Source organism: Saccoglossus kowalevskii, chromosome 8 (assembly GCF_978046115.1).
Source record: "Saccoglossus kowalevskii chromosome 8, keSacKowa6.1, whole genome shotgun sequence".
NCBI lineage: Eukaryota > Metazoa > Hemichordata > Enteropneusta > Harrimaniidae > Saccoglossus > Saccoglossus kowalevskii.
The window spans coordinates 10692315-10711430 of NC_140648.1; the positions used below are offsets into that span (position 1 = coordinate 10692315).

General features: G+C 38.2%; 1 protein-coding gene across 1 annotated transcript in view; it reads left to right on the forward strand.

The window, feature by feature from the left end:
* The window catches only part of LOC100370773 (multidrug resistance-associated protein 1-like), a 114539-nt gene extending 95429 nt beyond the window's left edge, over nucleotides 1-19110 (forward strand). The window contains exons 24-30 of the mRNA XM_085502683.1: nucleotides 6262-6388; nucleotides 8770-8871; nucleotides 9261-9407; nucleotides 15915-16073; nucleotides 16262-16428; nucleotides 17764-17958; nucleotides 18541-19110. Coding sequence (XP_085358809.1) covers nucleotides 6262-6388; nucleotides 8770-8871; nucleotides 9261-9407; nucleotides 15915-16073; nucleotides 16262-16428; nucleotides 17764-17958; nucleotides 18541-18652 — 1009 coding nt within the window. The 3' untranslated portion in view covers nucleotides 18653-19110. The remainder of the gene's footprint in view (nucleotides 1-6261; nucleotides 6389-8769; nucleotides 8872-9260; nucleotides 9408-15914; nucleotides 16074-16261; nucleotides 16429-17763; nucleotides 17959-18540) is intronic.
* Nucleotides 19111-19116: the final 6 nt, after the last annotated feature.

The following is a 19116-nucleotide window of genomic DNA, read 5'->3' on the forward strand; positions in this document are numbered from 1 at the left end:
TCTCTGTACAACAAGTAACTATATGGCAACAGTGCTCTGAGTTGGTTTCTGTACAACTAGTAACTGTATGGCAACAGTGCTCAGAGTTGGTCTCTGTACAACAAGTAACTATATGGCAACAGTGCTCAGAGTTGGTCTCAGTACAAGAAGTAACTGTATTGCAACAGTGCTCTGAGATGGTCTCTGTACAACAAGTAACTATATGGCAACAGTGCTCTGAGTTGGTCTCTGTACAACAAGTAACTATATGGCAACAGTGCTCAGAATTGGTCTCTGTACAAGAAGTAACTGTATTGCAACAGTGCTCTGAGATGGTCTCTGTACAACAAGTAACTGTCTGGCAACAGTGCTCTGAGTTGGTCTCTGTACAACTAGTAACTGTCTGGCAACAGTGCTCTGAGTTGGTCTCTGTACAACTAGTAACTATATGACAACAGTGCTCTGAGTTGGTTTCTGTACAACCCGTAACTTTATGGCAACAGTGCTCTGAGTTGGTCTCTGTACAACAAGTAACTATATGGCAACAGTGCTCTGAGTTGGTTTCTGTACAACTAGTAACTGTATGGCAACAGTGCTCTGAGTTGGTCTCTGTACAACAAGTAACTATATAGCAACAGTGCTCTGAGTTGGTCTCTGTACAACAAGTAACTATATGGCAACAGTGCTCTGAGTTGGTCTCTGTACAACAAGTAACTATATTACAACAGTGCTCTGAGTTGGTCTCTGTACAAGAAGTAACTATATTGCAACAGTGCTCTGAGTTGGTCTCTGTACAACAAGTAACTATATGGCAACAGTGCTCTGAGTTGGTCTCTGTACAACAAGTAACAATATTGCAACAGTGCTCTGAGTTGGTCTCTGTATAACAAGTACCGTAACTATATGGCAACAGTACTTAGAATTGGTCTCTGTACAACAAGTAACTATATGGCAACAGTGCTCTGAGTTGGTCTCTGTACAACAAGTAACTATATGGCAAGAGTGCTCTGAGTTGGTCTCTGTACAACAAGTAACTATATGGCAACAGTGCTCTGAGTTGGTCTCTGTACAACAAGTAACTATATGGCAACAGTGCTCAGAATTGGTCTCTGTACAAGAAGTAACTGTATTGCAACAGTGCTCTGAGATGGTCTCTGTACAACAAGTAACTATATGGCAACAGTGCTCTGAGTTGGTCTCTGTACAACTAGTAACTGTCTGGCAACAGTGCTCTGAGTTGGTCTCTGTACAACTAGTAACTATATGACAACAGTGCTCTGAGTTGGTTTCTGTACAACCCGTAACTATATGGCAACAGTGCTCTGAGTTGGTTTCTGTACAACAAGTAACTATATGGCAACAGTGCTCTGAGTTGGTTTCTGTACAACTAGTAACTGTATGGCAACAGTGCTCTGAGTTGGTCTCTGTACAACAAGTAACTATATTACAACAGTGCTCTGAGTTGGTCTCTGTACAAGAAGTAACTATATTGCAACAGTGCTCTGAGTTGGTCTCTGTACAACAAGTAACTATATGGCAACAGTGCTCTGAGTTGGTCTCTGTACAACAAGTAACAATATTGCAACAGTGCTCTGAGTTGGTCTCTGTACAACAAGTAACTATATGGCAACAGTGCTCTGAGTTGGTCTCTGTACAACAAGTAACTATATGGCAACAGTGCTCTGAGTTGGTCTCTGTACAACAAGTATAGCTATATGACAACAGTGCTCTGAGTTGGTTTCTGTACAACAAGTAACTATATGGCAACAGTGCTCTGAGTTGGTCTCTGTACAACAAGTAACTATATGGCAACAGTGCTCTGAGTTGATCTCTGTACAACAAGTATAGCTATATGACAACAGTGCTCTGAGTTGGTCTCTGTACAACAAGTACCGTAACTATATGGCAACAGTGCTCTGAGTTGGTCTCTGTACAACAAGTAACTATATGGCAACAGTGCTCTGAGTTGGTCTCTGTACAACAAGTAACTATATGGCAACAGTGCTCTGAGTTGGTCTCTGTACAACAAGTAACTATGTGGCAACAGTGCTCTGAGTTGGTTTCTGTACAACAAGTAACTATATGGCAACAGTGCTCTGAGTTGGTCTCTGTACAACAAGTAACTATATGGCAACAGTGCTCTGAGTTGGTTTCTGTACAACAAGTAACTATATGGCAACAGTGCTCTGAGTTGGTCTCTGTACAACAAGTAACTATATGGCAACAGTGCTCTGAGTTGGTTTCTGTACAACTAGTAACTGTATGGCAACAGTGCTCAGAGTTGGTCTCTGTACAACAAGTAACTATATGGCAACAGTGCTCAGAGTTGGTCTCAGTACAAGAAGTAACTGTATTGCAACAGTGCTCTGAGATGGTCTCTGTACAACAAGTAACTATATGGCAACAGTGCTCTGAGTTGGTCTCTGTACAACAAGTAACTATATGGCAACAGTGCTCAGAATTGGTCTCTGTACAAGAAGTAACTGTATTGCAACAGTGCTCTGAGATGGTCTCTGTACAACAAGTAACTGTCTGGCAACAGTGCTCTGAGTTGGTCTCTGTACAACTAGTAACTGTCTGGCAACAGTGCTCTGAGTTGGTCTCTGTACAACTAGTAACTATATGACAACAGTGCTCTGAGTTGGTTTCTGTACAACCCGTAACTTTATGGCAACAGTGCTCTGAGTTGGTCTCTGTACAACAAGTAACTATATGGCAACAGTGCTCTGAGTTGGTTTCTGTACAACTAGTAACTGTATGGCAACAGTGCTCTGAGTTGGTCTCTGTACAACAAGTAACTATATAGCAACAGTGCTCTGAGTTGGTCTCTGTACAACAAGTAACTATATGGCAACAGTGCTCTGAGTTGGTCTCTGTACAACAAGTAACTATATTACAACAGTGCTCTGAGTTGGTCTCTGTACAAGAAGTAACTATATTGCAACAGTGCTCTGAGTTGGTCTCTGTACAACAAGTAACTATATGGCAACAGTGCTCTGAGTTGGTCTCTGTACAACAAGTAACAATATTGCAACAGTGCTCTGAGTTGGTCTCTGTATAACAAGTACCGTAACTATATGGCAACAGTACTTAGAATTGGTCTCTGTACAACAAGTAACTATATGGCAACAGTGCTCTGAGTTGGTCTCTGTACAACAAGTAACTATATGGCAAGAGTGCTCTGAGTTGGTCTCTGTACAACAAGTAACTATATGGCAACAGTGCTCTGAGTTGGTCTCTGTACAACAAGTAACTATATGGCAACAGTGCTCAGAATTGGTCTCTGTACAAGAAGTAACTGTATTGCAACAGTGCTCTGAGATGGTCTCTGTACAACAAGTAACTATATGGCAACAGTGCTCTGAGTTGGTCTCTGTACAACTAGTAACTGTCTGGCAACAGTGCTCTGAGTTGGTCTCTGTACAACTAGTAACTATATGACAACAGTGCTCTGAGTTGGTTTCTGTACAACCCGTAACTATATGGCAACAGTGCTCTGAGTTGGTTTCTGTACAACAAGTAACTATATGGCAACAGTGCTCTGAGTTGGTTTCTGTACAACTAGTAACTGTATGGCAACAGTGCTCTGAGTTGGTCTCTGTACAACAAGTAACTATATTACAACAGTGCTCTGAGTTGGTCTCTGTACAAGAAGTAACTATATTGCAACAGTGCTCTGAGTTGGTCTCTGTACAACAAGTAACTATATGGCAACAGTGCTCTGAGTTGGTCTCTGTACAACAAGTAACAATATTGCAACAGTGCTCTGAGTTGGTCTCTGTACAACAAGTAACTATATGGCAACAGTGCTCTGAGTTGGTCTCTGTACAACAAGTACTGTAACTATATGGCAACAGTGCTCAGAATTGGTCTCTGTACAACAAGTAACTGTATGGCAAGAGTGCTCTGAGTTGGTCTCTGTACAACAAGTAACTGTATGGCAACAGTGCTCTGAGTTGGTCTCTGTACAACAAGTAACAATATTGCAACAGTGCTCTGAGTTGGTCTCTGTACAACAAGTAACTATATGACAACAGTGCTCTGAGTTGGTCTCTGTACAACTAGTAACTGTATGGCAACAGTGCTCTGAGTTGGTCTCTGTACAACTAGTAACTGTATGGCAACAGTGCTCTGAGTTGCTCTCTGTACAACAAGTAACTATATGGCAACAGTGCTCTGAGTCGGTCTCTGTACTGCAAGTAACTGTATGGCAACAGTGCTCTGAGTTGGTTTCTGTACAACCCGTAACTATATGGCAACAGTGCTCTGAGTTGGTCTCTGTACAACAAGTAACTATATAGCAACAGTGCTCTGAGTTGGTCTCTGTACAACAAGTAACTATATAGCAACAGTGCTCTGAGTTTGTCTCTGTACAACAAGTAACTGTATGGCAACAGTGCTCTGAGTTGGTCTCTGTACAACTAGTAACTGTATGGCAACAGTGCTCTGAGTTGGTCTCTGTACAACTAGTAACTGTATGGCAACAGTGCTCTGAGTTGGTCTCTGTACAACTAGTAACTGTATGGCAACAGTGCTCTGAGTTGGTCTCTGTACAACTAGTAACTATATGGCAACAGTGCTCTGAGTTGGTCTCTGTACAACAAGTAACTATATGGCAACAGTGCTCTGAGTTGGTCTCTGTACAACAAGTAACTATATGGCAACAGTGCTCTGAGTTGGTCTCTGTACAACAAGTATAGCTATATGACAACAGTGCTCTGAGTTGGTTTCTGTACAACAAGTAACTATATGGCAACAGTGCTCTGAGTTGGTCTCTGTACAACAAGTAACTATATGGCAACAGTGCTCTGAGTTGATCTCTGTACAACAAGTATAGCTATATGACAACAGTGCTCTGAGTTGGTCTCTGTACAACAAGTACCGTAACTATATGGCAACAGTGCTCTGAGTTGGTCTCTGTACAACAAGTAACAATATTGCAACAGTGCTCTGAGTTGGTCTCTGTACAACAAGTAACTATATGACAACAGTGCTCTGAGTTGGTCTCTGTACAACTAGTAACTGTATGGCAACAGTGCTCTGAGTTGGTCTCTGTACAACTAGTAACTGTATGGCAACAGTGCTCTGAGTTGCTCTCTGTACAACAAGTAACTATATGGCAACAGTGCTCTGAGTCGGTCTCTGTACTGCAAGTAACTGTATGGCAACAGTGTTCTGAGTTGGTCTCTGTACAACAAGTAACTATATAGCAACAGTGCTCTGAGTTGGTCTCTGTACAACAAGTAACTATATAGCAACAGTGCTCTGAGTTTGTCTCTGTACAACAAGTAACTGTATGGCAACAGTGCTCTGAGTTGGTCTCTGTACAACTAGTAAATGTATGGCAACAGTGCTCTGAGTTGGTCTCTGTACAACAAGTAACTGTATGGCAACAGTGCTCTGAGTTGGTCTCTGTACAACTAGTAACTGTATGGCAACAGTGCTCTGAGTTGGTCTCTGTACAACAAGTACTGTAACTATATGGCAACAGTGCTCTGAGTTGGTCTCTGTACAACAAGTACTGTAACTATATGGCAACAGTGCTCTGAGTTGGTCTCTGTACAACTAGTAACTGTATGGCAACAGTGCTCTGAGTTGGTCTCTGTACAACTAGTAACTATATGACAACAGTGCTCTGAGTTGGTCTCTGTACAACTAGTAACTACATGGCAACAGTGATCTGAACATAATGTCGAACATAATAATATTTTTCAACCAATTACAAGCAAGATAGTGTGTACCCTTGGAAAGTTAGAGAAATATCTGATTTTGTCAGAATAGGGAAAGTCTTGTCAATACTAATTTGTTGGATGTAATAAAAGGTACAATTGTCTCTTCAATAATCTAGACAATACATAATTATGCACTCTCAAAATGCCTTAAAATTCATTTTTTTCTTTCAATCAAAAACGACAAGCTATTGATCGATTATATTTAAAATTCATCAAAATCAAGCATTTTTGTCATTCTGGAACTGGGTTTGGTTGTGTATGGAATAATTTTGTTTGTGTAGTTAAATGTTAAATAGTACTTAATAAATAAACTGGATAATATTATAATTTAGCTGATTAGTGTGATAAATACTTAGGAATAGATTAAATATAGCTACATGCTTACTGTTGGTAGTTGAACATTTGAAATTAATCTACATCATGTTAATCAGCTAATTTGCATAATATTTGCATCTCCAGTTATGCATGAAGTTACTTGTTTCATGATTATGATTAATTGAAGTCTTCAAGATTTCTGATTTCATTTATTTGTTTGTTTTCTCTCACACAGGTGGCTGGCTTTACGTTTGGAGTTTGTTGGCAACTGTGTGGTGTTTTTTGCAGCACTATTTGCTGTTATTGGTCGTGAGTCTTTAAATCCAGGCATTGTGGGATTGTCCATTACATATGCTTTGCAGGTTAGCCTTGCATTTTAATAATAATACGAGAATACTGTTAAGTATACACAAGGACTGTACAGCAGGAGTATCGATCGAAGTGGATGCGTACTGTACTGTCTGAGTGCATACTTTGCTGTATCCTTGTAATATTTACATCTTTTCCTCACAGGAACACATCATGGGAATGCTGAAATCTAAAAAGTTTAGAACAGATGAGGCCTTTGCTGCTTTTTCTGCCATAGCTTGTCTTGCTTCATCAAAATCCCCAGATATATGTAGATGTTAGCTAAACAGTTAATGGGTTTTTTGTCATAATACTAAATTTCAGATGTCTTCAGTGACGGTTATACAAAATCATGACTTTAGTTTTGGATAAATTGATTTACAGGTTCAATTTTTCACAATATGTTTGAAGTATGTTAATTTCATTTTGTAAGCCAGTGGATGTTTGTGAAATTAATACAAGATCATCTGCATAGGGCAGTGATGTAATAATGTTTTCATCCAAAATAGCTGGATTTAATGGAAATATTTATAATTTTATTCGTATTTAGACCTCTGGCCCATGTACGATAAATAATAATAAATCAATACATTTCTGTCATAGGTTTGAAAATAAAATATAAAAGACTTAAATTACAATTTCTCTTCAATTTTAAATACATGAAAACATAATAAAGCAACACTTTCAATATCAGTCGGGTTGTCTGATGCCATTATCTTGTAAAAATAATGCAAGGGGTTTGCTGCATTGTCTTGTAGAGACTGGGGGAGAAATGTTTGCCTGAATGTGTTGAGTTTTGGGCATTTTAGCAGAAAATGGAACTCGTCTTCAATTTCAGACAAACACTGATCGCAAATTCTATACTCTCTGGCAATTCCTCAGTGTCTACCCACTTCTATAGCTAGGTGATTTGAACACCTTAAACGGGCATATGCTCTACAAAGTTTTGTGTTGACGGAAAGCTTTAAGTACATTTCTCTGCCAAAGTTAAATTGTCGATAATGTTCTGTTTTCTCCGCTGTATATTTAAATTATTAATAACAAGTTTAAATGTTATTGGGCTCATCACACACCTTTGTTTAATGCTTTTCTTTATGTTAAATATGTCTGATCTTTTATTTTAATTTTATAAAATAGTCCTGTTCTCCAATCGCTATCAAAAGCTTTTCTAAAGTCTACAAAGCAGACAAAATGTACTTGTGATTAATTGTTTTTAAAACAAAAATCTGATAAGTTGTGTGGCGGTTCTTACGAAAGTCTGCCTGGTTATCGCTAATAATGTTATTTTCTCATAAAAAATGTGTTATTCTATCATTAATTATGAAACAAAGTTTTGCCTATACTACTTGCTACTGAGATTCCTCTATAATTATTTGGGTCATTTTTTATCACCCTTTTTTATATAGGTGAGTGCATTTCAAATATCTGGAAAGAAACGTGTGTTTAAAATTATGACGACACTGCTTTTTGCATTTTCAAGCACGAATATATGATTATGATATTACATTTGATTTTGATATTGGAAACTTACAATTATATATCTAACTGTAAATGGATAGTAACATTGCGGGAAATAAAAACAAACCTTGATGACAAAGAGCAAATAAAAAGAAAGTGCACCAAATTTTTCTATGGAAATGATGGTGACCATTTTGAGTTAAAAATTGCTCTAAATACATACAACTGAGTTCATTCATTAACTAGTTTTTAGCTCCGCTGTCGACTTTGTCATATGAGTGATTGTCCGTCGTCGTCCGTGTCAATGTTTTACTTTTTCAACTTCTTCTTGAAAACTACAAGTCGGAATGCTTTGATACTTGGTGTGTATGTACCTGGGGTAGACCTCTCTCAGATTTGTTCATTTCATGCTGATATCTTCAATTCTCTAATTTTAGTGAATATTTTTTTAATTTTTGGTAAAAAGTGATACTTTCGACTTCTTGTTGAAAACCGCAAGTCTGATTGATTTTATATTTCATATATAGGTACTACATGTGGATCTTTTCAGATTTGTTAATTTCGTGGTGATATCTTCAATTATCTAATTTTGATGATTATTTTTGTCATTTTTGGTGAAAAGTGATATTTTTGAATTCTTGTTGAAAACAGTCCCATTGCTTTGATACTATACATATTGTTCATTTTCTAATGATATCTTCTGTTCTTTAATTGCAATGTGCATTGCTAACAGCGGAGCTATCTCAGCTGACAGGCTGCTTGTTTTGTTGTTCTGCATCAAAAGTGTTTATTCATAAACTCAAATTAGAGTTGATCATTTCAAACTATAGGTCTGCAAGTTATTGCAGGGAATGAATAATCATGTACAAATATGACATCACAAAATTGAACTGATTTTTATTGGTTAACCCCCCCCCCCCTGATTATTTTGTTTTAGATCACACAATCATTGAACTATATGGTGAGGATGACCAGTGAGTTGGAAACCAATATTGTGGCAGTGGAACGAGTGAAAGAATATTCAGAAGAGGAACGAGAGGCAAGTACTCTCTGTGAATTCTGTTGTCCAGGGAAACAAGTTGCACACCCCACATGTTTTAAAAATTGCACAATGTCAAGTGAATCAAGTATACTATGATATATACATGAACTAACCAAATTCCCAATAGAGCTTAACCTGTTGTAGTTTTTCTCCTTGGCTAGAAATATGTTATAGAAAATGTGAGATTTACAGTGGATAGTCTTCTCACTATTCACATAATTACAACCTTAATACCGTCTACCTTAATACATGTATTATATGAACATTTGGTCACATGTCCAAGTGTGGCATGAAAGTAGTATAACCAATAACTCTGGAGATAATCTTATATCAATTGTACGAATTATATCAAATATACAAATTATAATATTTTCTTATTACCCAAGGCTGCTCCCATCATCCACAATAATCGTCCAGACCAGGATTGGCCAGAGAAAGGTGAAGTAATGTTTGTAGACTACAGTTTGCGGTATCGTAATGGGTTGGATCTGGTGATAAAGAATATAAGTGTAACTATCCAACCAGGTGAAAGGGTAAGGTTATGAAAATTATATCATAAATATATTGGTTTGCCATAATGGGTTTGTGGCTATTACTGAGATACATTCATCGAGTGGTGTATGTGTTGACTGTGCTTCATAGAGTGGTGTATGTGTTGACTGTGCTTCATAGAGTGGTGTATGTGTTGACTGTGCTTCATAGAGTGGTGTATGTGTTGACTGTGCTTCATAGAGTGGTGTATGTGTTGACTGTGCTTCATAGAGTGGTGTATGTGTTGACTGTGTTTCATACAGTGGTGTATGTGTTGACTGTGCTTCATAGAGTGGTGTATGTGTTGACTGTGCTTCATAGAGTGGTGTATGTGTTGACTGTGCTTCATAGAGTGGTGTATGTGTTGACTGTGCTTCATAGAGTGGTGTATGTGTTGACTGTGCTTCATACAGTGGTGTATGTGTTGACTGTGCTTCATAGAGTGGTGTATGTGTTGACTGTGCTTCATACAGTGGTGTATGTGTTGACTGTGCTTCATCGAGTGGTGTATGTGTTGACTGTGCTTCATAGAGTGGTGTATGTGTTGACTGTGCTTCATAGAGTGGTGTATGTGTTGACTGTGCTTCATAGAGTGGTGTATGTGTTGACTGTGCTTCATAGAGTGGTGTATGTGTTGACTGTGCTTCATAGAGTGGCGTATGTGTTGACTGTGCTTCATAGAGTGGCGTATGTGTTGACTGTGCTTCATAGAGTGGTGTATGTGTTGACTGTGCTTCATAGAGTGGTGTATGTGTTGACTGTGCTTCATAGAGTGGTGTATGTGTTGACTGTGCTTCATAGAGTGGTGTATGTGTTGACTGTGCTTCATAGAGTGGTGTATGTGTTGACTGTGCTTCATACAGTGGTGTATGTGTTGACTGTGCTTCATAGAGTGGTGTATGTGTTGACTGTGCTTCATAGAGTGGTGTATGTGTTGACTGTGCTTCATAGAGTGGTGTATGTGTTGACTGTGCTTCATCGAGTGGTGTATGTGTTGACTGTGCTTCATCGAGTGGTGTATGTGTTGACTGTGCTTCATAGAGTGGTGTATGTGTTGACTGTGCTTCATAGAGTGGTGTATGTGTTGACTGTGCTTCATCGAGTGGTGTATGTGTTGACTGTGCTTCATCGAGTGGTGTATGTGTTGACTGTGCTTCATCGAGTGGTGTATGTGTTGACTGTGCTTCATCGAGTGGTGTATGTGTTGACTGTGCTTCATCGAGTGGTGTATGTGTTGACTGTGCTTCATAGAGTGGTGTATGTGTTGACTGTGCTTCATCGAGTGGTGTATGTGTTGACTGTGCTTCATCGAGTGGTGTATGTGTTGACTGTGCTTCATCGAGTGGTGTATGTGTTGACTGTGCTTCATCGAGTGGTGTATGTGTTGACTGTGCTTCATCGAGTGGTGTATGTGTTGACTGTGCTTCATCGAGTGGTGTATGTGTTGACTGTGCTTCATCGAGTGGTGTATGTGTTGACTGTGCTTCATCGAGTGGTGTATGTGTTGACTGTGCTTCATCGAGTGGTGTATGTGTTGACTGTGCTTCATCGAGTGGTGTATGTGTTGACTGTGCTTCATAGAGTGGTGTATGTGTTGACTGTGCTTCATAGAGTGGTGTATGTGTTGACTGTGCTTCATAGAGTGGTGTATGTGTTGACTGTGCTTCATAGAGTGGTGTATGTGTTGACTGTGCTTCATAGAGTGGTGTATGCGTTGACTGTGTTTCATAGAGTGGTGTATGCGTTGACTGTGCTTCATAGAGTGGTGTATGCGTTGACTGTGCTTCATAGAGTGGTGTATGCGTTGACTGTGCTTCATAGAGTGGTGTATGCGTTGACTGTGCTTCATAGAGTGGTGTATGCGTTGACTGTGCTTCATAGAGTGGTGTATGCGTTGACTGTGCTTCATAGAGTGGTGTATGCGTTGACTGTGCTTCATAGAGTGGTGTATGTGTTGACTGTGCTTCATAGAGTGGTGTATGTGTTGACTGTGCTTCATAGAGTGGTGTATGTGTTGACTGTGCTTCATAGAGTGGTGTATGTGTTGACTGTGCTTCATAGAGTGGTGTATGTGTTGACTGTGCTTCATAGAGTGGTGTATGCGTTGACTGTGCTTCATAGAGTGGTGTATGCGTTGACTGTGCTTCATAGAGTGGTGTATGCGTTGACTGTGCTTCATAGAGTGGTGTATGCGTTGACTGTGCTTCATAGAGTGGTGTATGCGTTGACTGTGCTTCATAGAGTGGTGTATGCGTTGACTGTGCTTCATAGAGTGGTGTATGCGTTGACTGTGCTTCATAGAGTGGTGTATGCGTTGACTGTGCTTCATAGAGTGGTGTATGTGTTGACTGTGCTTCATAGAGTGGTGTATGTGTTGACTGTGCTCCATAGAGTGGTGTATGTGTTGACTGTGCTCCATAGAGTGGTGTATGTGTTGACTGTGCTTCATAGAGTGGTGTATGTGTTGACTGTGCTTCATAGAGTGGTGTATGTGTTGACTGTGCTTCATAGAGTGGTGTATGTGTTGACTGTGCTTCATCGAGTGGTGTATGTGTTGACTGTGCTTCATCGAGTGGTGTATGTGTTGACTGTGCTTCATCGAGTGGTGTATGTGTTGACTGTGCTTCATCGAGTGGTGTATGTGTTGACTGTGCTTCATCGAGTGGTGTATGTGTTGACTGTGCTTCATCGAGTGGTGTATGTGTTGACTGTGCTTCATCGAGTGGTGTATGTGTTGACTGTGCTTCATCGAGTGGTGTATGTGTTGACTGTGCTTCATCGAGTGGTGTATGTGTTGACTGTGCTTCATCGAGTGGTGTATGTGTTGACTGTGCTTCATCGAGTGGTGTATGTGTTGACTGTGCTTCATCGAGTGGTGTATGTGTTGACTGTGCTTCATCGAGTGGTGTATGTGTTGACTGTGCTTCATCGAGTGGTGTATGTGTTGACTGTGCTTCATCGAGTGGTGTATGTGTTGACTGTGCTTCATCGAGTGGTGTATGTGTTGACTGTGCTTCATCGAGTGGTGTATGTGTTGACTGTGCTTCATCGAGTGGTGTATGTGTTGACTGTGCTTCATCGAGTGGTGTATGTGTTGACTGTGCTTCATCGAGTGGTGTATGTGTTGACTGTGCTTCATCGAGTGGTGTATGTGTTGACTGTGCTTCATCGAGTGGTGTATGTGTTGACTGTGCTTCATCGAGTGGTGTATGTGTTGACTGTGCTTCATCGAGTGGTGTATGTGTTGACTGTGCTTCATCGAGTGGTGTATGTGTTGACTGTGCTTCATCGAGTGGTGTATGTGTTGACTGTGCTTCATCGAGTGGTGTATGTGTTGACTGTGCTTCATCGAGTGGTGTATGTGTTGACTGTGCTTCATCGAGTGGTGTATGTGTTGACTGTGCTTCATCGAGTGGTGTATGTGTTGACTGTGCTTCATCGAGTGGTGTATGTGTTGACTGTGCTTCATCGAGTGGTGTATGTGTTGACTGTGCTTCAAGTGGTGTATGTGTGGATGGGGATTCATAGAGTGGTGTATGTGTGGATGGGGATTCATAGAGTGGTGTATGTGTGGATGGGGATTCATAGAGTGGTGTATGTGTGGATGGGGATTCATAGTAAATGTGCTACATTCAATTTTCGGTAGCGAAGCAGAAAAACAAATGGAGGGAGCTTGGGTGAAAAGCATTGTCAATAATCCTTAATAAGTCTTATAGTGCATTCAGGCTATTGAAATCAGTTTTAAGGTAGAGATGCACTTTATTTGTGAATTTCAATCAAAAATAGTTTTTTTCGTTTTTTATATAGATTTTTATCTAAAGAACATTCTGTGAAAATTTGACCAATGAATTCTTATTGGAACACCGTTAAAATTGCTGTTTATTTTCTGGTTAAAAATAAAAAACACTCACACATGGCAATGTTTATGTCCAATTGCCTAATTTGCATGAGTAACCAAATAACAGGACCTTTGATTGACAATATGCAAATCGAGATTGTATGGGTCATAGTTCATTCAATTCACGCGCATGTGCAATTATTCTCAAATCAGTTCTCGCTCGCTAGCAAACCAAACATTATATTTCCTCAGCGTTTTTTCTTAATTTTTATCATTACATTATGCGTGGTGTGAAAAGAAAGAGAGGTAGAAAGAAGATTCAGATGATTTCTATGTCGGAAGATGCAAAAGCTACACTGAAGGCATCAGCCCACCGAACGAAAAACAAATCTATGTGAGCGTCCAAACATGACTTTCCCTGAAGGCATGAATCCGAGTTTCTGATTGACTGAGAGATTTTATTTTTAAATAATTGTTCTCAAAAAATAAACTGAGCATGTGAAGAATAATTTAACATTGTTTACAGTGATAACTGCTCATAGTCGAAACGAAGCTTACCCATTCACGCTAGTCACAATAAACATCATACTCTTGAATAGGCGTCAATTACTACGGTAAAACTTAGACTCTATTTTAGGCATTAGGAATGATTGAAATGACGCCAAAATACACCTTAAAAGTCCCATTTTATTTTTTTTCTAAATCCCATCCCGAATTTACGGCAGAATCTGGTCCCTCAAATAAGGGACACGTGAGCTTTGATTCTAACCGGATATATTGCACTGGGTCTCATTACAGCTCCCTGGTTTAATTCAATAAAGCAAACAACTGACAATGCTAAAATAAATTGCAAAGGTACGCTAAAATTAATTGAAAACAACCAAATAATTTCAATGAAAAATAAATCACAGAGAGAGGTAACTTGATACATTACGGTAACAACTCTTTTGACGCGCTGACCGCTTCTCCGCGTCTGATGTTTTGCTTTCCTTGTCATAATACTTACTGATTGATGATTTTGTTTTGATTTTTGAGTTTTTTAGCCTGCAACACGGCCACGACCTTTGCTTTTTCCGTGAAAAATGGGGAAGTTTACGTAAATTTGACGGACATTCCATTTTTTTAAACTACCGAAGCACACTGTTTAGCACTCCTATTTTTTTCATTTGCCGATTTCTATTCAGAAAAATTCAACCGCTCGAAAATGCACCTTAATTTTGCACTCTTAAAACATGTCAGATTTCCAACACTAATTATTTAAAACCGGTCGAAATTTTAAAACTTTTACGTTAGGAGCTGGAGCTCTCTTCTTGCAGGCGACCGTCGCCGGTAGTACAACAGCATGTTTTGTACGTACATCCGTGCGCTGATTGTTTGCGACTGTCTTAGAAAATCCCTGAATAAGAAGTTGCCAAAATCGGAAAAATAAAAAAAATGCCTCCTTAAAAAACGAACAGAATTCAAATATTTCTTTTAACAAATATGTTGCAGTGGGAAAAATGGGATTGGAAACAATGAACAAAACTTCTGTGCCTCGCGTTTCGATTCTAGGATTACGCGATTATTCATTATTGTGCGTTGGAGTTGGTTCTCAATACTACATAAAAATCATCAAGGATAAATAATTTAATATCCCACTTTGTACTCTTCACGGTAAACCATAGGCTCTGAAATACTCGTAGATTTTTTATTGAAAATACATCGAAGAGAAGCCATGATGTTTTGATCGTGATAAAAGGTCACCTTCCTAGGACCGCCCCCTGTTAAATAATTCATGAGATGACGTCATATTTACTGGGCATTGCCACGTGTTTTTACCGACCCCATCAAAACACTGGTATGAATGACGTGTTTCTGATTTATATATTCAAGAGCAGTTGTTCTGGTCCAACGATTTTACATAAAATGTCTATGTCTATACGTCAACTTTCAATTTCAATAGTCTAGAAAGTATGACAAAGTATGACAAAGCAGTAAATCCCGGTTTAACGCGCAAATATGCAAATTAGCCTTTTTCTCGTCTTCTATTTTTGGTGAATTCTTGGGTTTTAAATTAAAATAGCTGATAGACGCTTTGGCCATTTGCCTCGAAATTTTCACACATTATTGACAAGGTGTTCCCCCTTCAAAATGCGTCCGGACAGTTTATTACTGCGAGTGGAACAAAAATAACAAGTCCGCAATTAACATGGATATATAAATTATGCAAAAATAGAAAAGAGTGAAATTTGAGGTCATGCTGTGCGACTTTGAAAGTCGTTAGAGAGATGAGTGGACGCATTTGAATTAGTAGTATACCAAGGTATCCAGTGATGTAATTTTACTCACAAATGGACTTGAAGTTTTTAAGCTAATTTTTTTTAAACCACTTTTGTCCAAAAAAGCATATTTTTGACCCAAAATCAAAAACGCATTCTGGATATTTAAAATAAAGACAAGTTTTACAAAGTTTGTATAATAAGCTTTCAGAAAATATATAACATGTTGGATATATAATACCATCTTCATTGTCTAATTACTCAATTAAAAAGCAAGCCAAATAAACTGCATCTCTACCTTAAACTTACAATGTATTGCATTATAACAGTATTTATGATACATGCATATATAGTAAAGGCTTCCTATGTTTTATACATCTTTAAATCAGATTTGTGTATTATTGTCATTGTAGGTTGGTCTTGTTGGTCGTACTGGTGCCGGAAAATCATCACTCACATTGGCATTGTTTCGTATTATAGAAGCATCTGGTGGCTCCATTCTTATTGATGGTGTCAACATTAGTAAAATTGGTCTCTATGATTTGAGATCACGTATTACCATTATTCCACAGGTATGCTATAAATAAAAAAAATAAGTACCTTGTATAACTGATATTGTATGTTGTAGTCAATTTGTAGCTACTCTTATATCTGCTATACAAAGCAGTATGTAAATAAAAGTGAAGATTTTGTTACCTTTCCTGTAGCAACATAACGATATTTATGATTCCCGTTTTGCCACCAACTTAACTATTTTCAGGATCCGGTGTTGTTTGCTGGTTCTTTGAGGATGAATCTTGATCCATTTGAACACTATTCTGATGACGAGATATGGAGAGCCTTAGATTTATCACATTTGTCTAATTTTGTGTCAGGATTACCAGATGGATTAGAACATGTGTGTTCAGAGAGTGGTGAGAATCTCAGGTCAGTATTTGCTTGAGTGTGATCAGAGCGTTAATAGCTGCTAAGAGTGCCAGGAAACTTGTTGTCACCTCTTGAATTATCATCCATTCGCTGACATGGAACACAATTTGAATCTCTCATTTTCAGCAAGGTCTTGGCATCCATTATCATCTAAGGTTTGTTTACCTGTCTATTTATAGTTAGTCTCCTTTCGAACGAATTTCAAAACGGGAACGGGGACTTCGGTTCGAAGTCATATTTCAGAACCCTGTGGACCACATCTGTTTATTCTTAGCATGTGCCGAGTTCTTTGTCTAGAACATATGCATATTCAGTGCTTTACTGATTCAATCCAAGTAGGCTGACTGGCAGCCTTTTTTGTTTTTTGAAAATCCGCTTTCTTATGCATGCTTTGTCAGTTTTTGCTCAAATTTGGTACATATATTATACATGTTAGGATACATTTTATGATGATTTGTTTTGCCATCGGATGAAAAATGGTCAACTGGCAGCCATTTTGTTTTTTTGAGAATGTGGTATCTTGTGCATGCTTTGTCAGTTTTTATTTAAATTTGGTACATATTGGAATACATGTCCATTTGTTTCATAATTAGATCAAAGATGGCTGACTGGCATCCATCTTGTTTTTTGAAAATGTGGCATCTTGGACAGGATTTGTAGGTTTGCGAATTTGATATAGACATTGTACATGTTGAGATACGTGTCAATAATGGTTTGTTCCATGTTTTGTATCTCTGGACAAATGAAAATCAGTTTGGATACAAAAAATGCATGAATAGCATATCCTGTTTAATTTCTGACCATTTATTACGATTTTGGCAGTCATTTAATACATCTAATTTCTGTTGTTACTACAGCAGCCAAATATTCACTCTAAATTAATAACTATGCTTTTGGTCCATATTACTTTATTATTGGCATAAATAACATTTCTCCTAATTCCAACGTGGACTATGTCATTAACAATGACTTGTTAATTTCTGACAGTGTCACAAATAACCATTAAATTTGGGAGTCACCAAAATATGAACACCCCAAGCCTAATTAGTTCATTCACCAGATAAACATTTATTAATAATTACTGATCCAAAGTCCTAATACTTGATTTTCAATTCTGACATTAGCACACCATTCCCCTGCATTTGAATATTGTGTGTACTGTAGTTGCTTTATTAGCACATGTGAATGACAGTTCTGTGTTCAGTCAGAAGATGTCATATTTGGATAAATTTTATGTGTAATAAAGAGATGATTCCATGGTATAGTAAATGGCTGATCATAGTACAGTTTGTCCATTGCTCACCCTTTGGAAATGTTTCTTTTTTCAATTAATAGTGTTGGACAGCGCCAACTACTGTGCTTAGCCCGTGCATTATTACGCAAGACTCGTATCATTGTACTAGATGAAGCTACAGCTGCTGTTGATTTGGAAACCGATGATTTGATTCAAGCTACAATTCGTACGCAATTTTCTGATTGCACAGTTTTAACTATTGCACATCGATTGAACACTATAATGGATAGTACCAGGTAAGCAATGACCTGCACTGAGTGAATAGTATCAGCAGCAATCAGCAACAATGAATAAACAAACAAAGTAAGCAAAGTTAATAATGAATGAACCAATCACACTAAAAAACATTAGGTACCGGTAGTCACTATGAGCCACGTGTAAGGAACAATATCATATTAACACTAAGCTTACTATTGACAGTGAATGAACAATATAACCATAGATAGAAATTTAAAATAAGGTTGATTGCGGTCAGTACAAACCCAAACCATTTCTTTAGGTTTTATCATTGTCGTTGAAAGAACGCAATCTTAAGTTTGCAGTCCTACATCTTGAATGACTTGAACTATACCATTTTTGTTTGACAGACAAGATTGTTAACATAACACATCGACACTTTGGTTCAGCGGTTACTCCCATGTTTTGCTTTCAAATGATTTGTTCCACTGTCCCTCAAGAACTGTGCAATGACAGACTGTGGATTATTTGAAAGGTTACAAATTTGCTAAAATTTATTAACGACAAATGCTATTTATACAACTTATTAATGAGCACAATATTATTATTTTTATATAACATTCATCTTTGGCTTCTTGCAGAGTCCTTGTTTTAGAGCAAGGTGAGATTGCAGAGTTTGATTCACCAATGAATTTAATTCTCAAACAAGGTGTATTTTACGCCATGGCTAAAGATGCTGGACTCGCTGCGTAGTTACTTGGAAGAAGGTGGTCCCACTATAACACTCAGAAGCAGAGTACAATATGCTCAGGAAGATTCTTGGCTGCACGATAGCAGCAAGTCCTTTTACTTTTATAAATATTACTTTTGTCATTTTATAGTTTACCACTGGTTAATATTAAGAATAAATGTTGTCTGTTAAAGTAGACGTAGATAATATCTTTTGCTCTGAGTTTTGATATTATTTTACAGAAGGATAGATTAATTTAATTGTGCAGTTCTTTGTAATCTATGTTATATTTAAAACACAATCAAGTCATTTCATTATTATTTCATCTTGTCTCCATATTGGATTTCAGAATCTGTAGCATCTGAGCTTTAAAACAATACTTGTCACCACGGATAATACTGCCCTCAATGTTTTGTACCAACATTGTTCTTTAATATAGTTAATTTAGATTGGTCCGAATAAATTATTGTACTTATAAAAACATTTA